The 3,713-nt window shown below is 52.3% G+C and overlaps 1 protein-coding gene across 1 annotated transcript; it reads left to right on the top strand.

The window, feature by feature from the left end:
- Positions 1–1,983: 1,983 nt before the first annotated feature.
- LOC309452490 (ubiquilin-1-like) lies at positions 1,984–3,288 on the top strand (the record flags this gene model as incomplete). Its single annotated transcript, XM_082077115.1, has 1 exon — positions 1,984–3,288. The coding sequence occupies one exon, from the start codon at positions 1,984–1,986 to the stop codon at positions 3,286–3,288; it is 1,305 nt and encodes a 434-aa protein (XP_081933241.1).
- Positions 3,289–3,713: the final 425 nt, after the last annotated feature.

A 3,713-nucleotide genomic window follows, 5' to 3' on the forward strand; every position in this document is an offset into this window, starting at 1 on the left:
TGCCAGTAATACCAAATGGATATGCTCAAAAACTGGAGTTACGCCATGTGTGTCTCTTAGTGTGTTTGATCAAAACAGTGAGTTTTGTATACAAGTAATGATTGTTCCAAGAATCATATACCATCCTGAAGAATTCATGTATAACCATCAACCCCCCTTAACTCTTAGTCACATACAAAAGCGAGAGCCCATTACTGCCCTGACCGTAGCTACCCTACTGGCCATAGGAGCCGCGGGGGCAGGAACGGGAATAGCAGCACTAGTGGAACAAAATCAAAAGTTTAATTCTCTCAGAGCAGCTGTAGATGAAGACTTAGTTCGAATTGAACAATCGATCACCGCTTTGGAAAAGTCCTTGAGATCATTGTCCGAAGTTGTTCTACAAAATCGTAGGGGACTGGATCTCTTGCTTCTACAACGAGGCGGGCTCTGTGCAGCGCTGGGGGAGGAATGCTGTGTATACGCAGACAACACAGGGATTGTCAGAGACACAATGGCCAAACTCAGGGAGGGTCTAGAACAAAGGAAAAGAGATAGAGAGGCCCTACAGGGATGGTTTGAATCATGGCTTAGCCACTCACCGTGGTTGACCGCCCTGATATCCACTTTGGCAGGGCCAGTCATCACGGTCATATTAGCACTGACCTTCGGACCCTGCGTACTAAATAGGCTTGTGTCGTTTGTTAAAAGCCGGCTAGAGCGAGTCAACATCATGATGATCGAACGCCAACAACTACTTTAAAAGGGTGTTTACCCAGTGTTATCCCTAGTTGTCCCTAATCATCTCTAGTTTCACCCCATTACTAACCCGTCACCCCTTTAGTTCTCAGTCTATAGTGCCTTATTGTTCACGTCATGAAATCTACCTCCAAGAATTGTTTACACAGTATTGCACACCGTCACCCCCTAGTTTTCACCAATTTATAGTACCCTGTTCACGTTATTCACATAGTGTTGCACTAAGGTGGAGGTACAAATCTTTGGGACTGTTTATGCTGTATCTTAGTTAATTTAGTTCTGCATGGGGGGGGGGAAATGTAGGTAGGTAGGGTCTGGCGGCCGGAAGATCTCGCGATGTACGGGAAGGTAGTGGCCCCTCCCTAGACAGGTAGGAATGCGTGATGTAAGCAAAACGGAAGTGACGTTGTAGACTCAAGGTATATAAACCTGTGTTACCTGCAAATAAACCTCTTCTGCCGTCCACCACATTGGTGTCTGCGTGCTGATGAGCCGAGCGACCAGAGCGTGGTCGCCGTGCTGTCCCTGAACCAGGTCGTCACTGCCTCCTGAGAGGCAACACATGGGGGGACTGCACGGGTGGTGAGCAACTGGAGCAGCTGTGCAACATCTGCAGAGGGAGGTGGTCCTTGTCCCCGTGTCACTGCTCCCTCCTGGCATCTGTCACCGTAGCAGGGATAACTGCCACCCCGTTTCCACTGCAGCTGTCACCCTCTGTCACCTCCTGCCAGCACCGCTGCTTTTCAACAGAGCGACGCGCAGCCCTGGTCTCAGAGTCACCGTGCCCAGAAGCAAAGGGGCAGCAGAGACTGGTCAGCCTGTTGTCACCATGGATTCCTCAAATATCATCAAGGTTACTGTGAAGACGCTCAAACAGGAGGAGAAGTTTGAGGTTGCTCAGAGCAGCACTATCCAGGAGTTTAAGAAAGAAGTTGCCAAACGTTTCAAAACATCCCCTGATCTGCTGGTCCTGGTATTTGTTGGGAAAGTCCTCAAGGATCAAGACACTTTGAGCCAGCATGGAGTTCACAGTGGGGTCAACATCCACGTTGTCATCAGGTCCCAGCAGAAACCACAGGATGGCCTGGCAGATCAAGAAAGAGTGACCGCCCTCATGCAACCTCCCAGCTGCAGCAATTCCAACTTATTCTGGTTGGGAAGCACGGGTCATCTGCAAAACCCAAGCTAATCCATCATGACTTGTCTGAGCTGTTGACCTCCAGCCAGGAAACAGTGGCACAGACCATGGCGGACCTCTTGTCCAGGATCCCTGCTTCAGGCCTGGATCTGAACACCATCAACAACAACACACTTCTGCTGGGCTTCCTCCTTGGGGTTACGGGCGTATTTCTCCTGGGCCTGGACTCCACAGACACATTGGACTTGGAGAGCAGCATTCAAGAAGAAGAGGTAGCCCTGCACAGCTTGCAGAGGGAGATGCAGACTGCTTTGGTGCAGGATGTCCTCGACAATGCCGACGTTGTCAGGGACTTCCTCATGTCCAGCCCTCAGATGCAGCAGCTGGCTGAAGAAAATCCCGAGATTGGCCACATTCTCAGCCACCCCCAGACTATCAGAGAAATGCTGGAGGCCTCCAGCAGCCCTGCCGTAAGGCAGGAGATGATAAGGAACCATGATGTGGCCATGAAGAACCTGGAAAGCATCCCTGGAGGGTTCAGTGCTCTGGAGCAGCTGTACAGGGAGGTTCAGGAGCCCATCTTGGACGCTGTGCAGATGGGAAACAGCCCCTTTGCTCCCCAGGACAGTGACCCACCCGTGACGGGAGCCAGGCTACCAGCCCACACCGAAAACTGGAGGCCATTACCCAACCCTTGGGCTCCGCGGTCCAGCGGGGTCAGTGGTAACACAAGGGATTGCGATGGCCAGTTCGCCATCAGCAGCACAGGTGACAGTTTCACCTCGCTGAGCTTGGGTCCTGCGGCAGGACAGGTGGTGCCCAACTCGGGGCAGGTTCAGACCATGGTTGAGCAGCTGACAGGAGACCCAGAGCTCATGCACAGCCTGGGGAGTGCGGTAACACACCCCGACAGCCCCGCACAAGTGCTTCTGAACGGCGCCGAGACACCGAGTGACGGAAATTCTCCATGTGAAGACCAGCAGGTGCAGCAGCTGCCACCGGAGCTGGAGGACGCCGAGATTTCGCCCCTGCTGAGGAACCCGTGGGCGCTGCAGGCGTTGCTGCAGATCCAGCGGGGATTACAGACCCTCTCGACAGAGGTACCGGATTTTATACTGAGTTTGAAGGACCCAAGTGTGCAGCTGGATTTGGAAAGCATGGACGACTCGTCACAAAGCAGCGAGTCTGAGGACAGTGGAGATTTCAAGTCAGATGGGGAGCAAGGAGAACATCAGATGGAGATGGATGAGGAGGTGCCACAGGCCAGATTTGGGAGACAAATGGAGCAGCTCAGGGCCATGGGCTTCCAGGACCAGAGCGCAAACTTGGAGGTGCTGATTGATGCAGAAGGAGACGTCAGTGCAGCAGCGGAGATACTGGCGAAAGCACCGTCATCGGACAAGATACCATAACTGGTTTGTCCAAATGAACCGGTTACGTCACCTCCTCTGTCAATGGCTGCGTTTCAGTCTCACCCCACACTAAAAGCAGCAGGGTGCATGCTAACAAGTTGTGTGCTGTAGCGTTCTTCCATCCATGACAATTGATTTCCCCTGGTCCGCAAGGGTTTCTTGCATCCAAAGGCAATAGACTGAAGAGCTTTCTGTGTTGCCTGTCACTGCCAGCATCAGCCTTTCCTCAAGGGAGCAAATGCTGTTATGAAAGTCAATGTGTCACTTCTGCCACTGCGTCTCCTGTGCGTGTGCTGTCCGCGAGGGTTATCGTAACAGTCGGTGGTGGCTGTAAGTCACGTTTACATCCCAAATGTATGCACAGTGGGTTTTTACCCACCTGTTGTTGCACGGAAGGATTGAATTTCATGCAGCAGTTCAGAGTT

The sequence above is a fragment of the Streptopelia decaocto genome, assembly GCF_964273445.1.
Source record: "Streptopelia decaocto genome assembly, contig: HAP1_SCAFFOLD_102, whole genome shotgun sequence".
NCBI lineage: Eukaryota > Metazoa > Chordata > Aves > Columbiformes > Columbidae > Streptopelia > Streptopelia decaocto.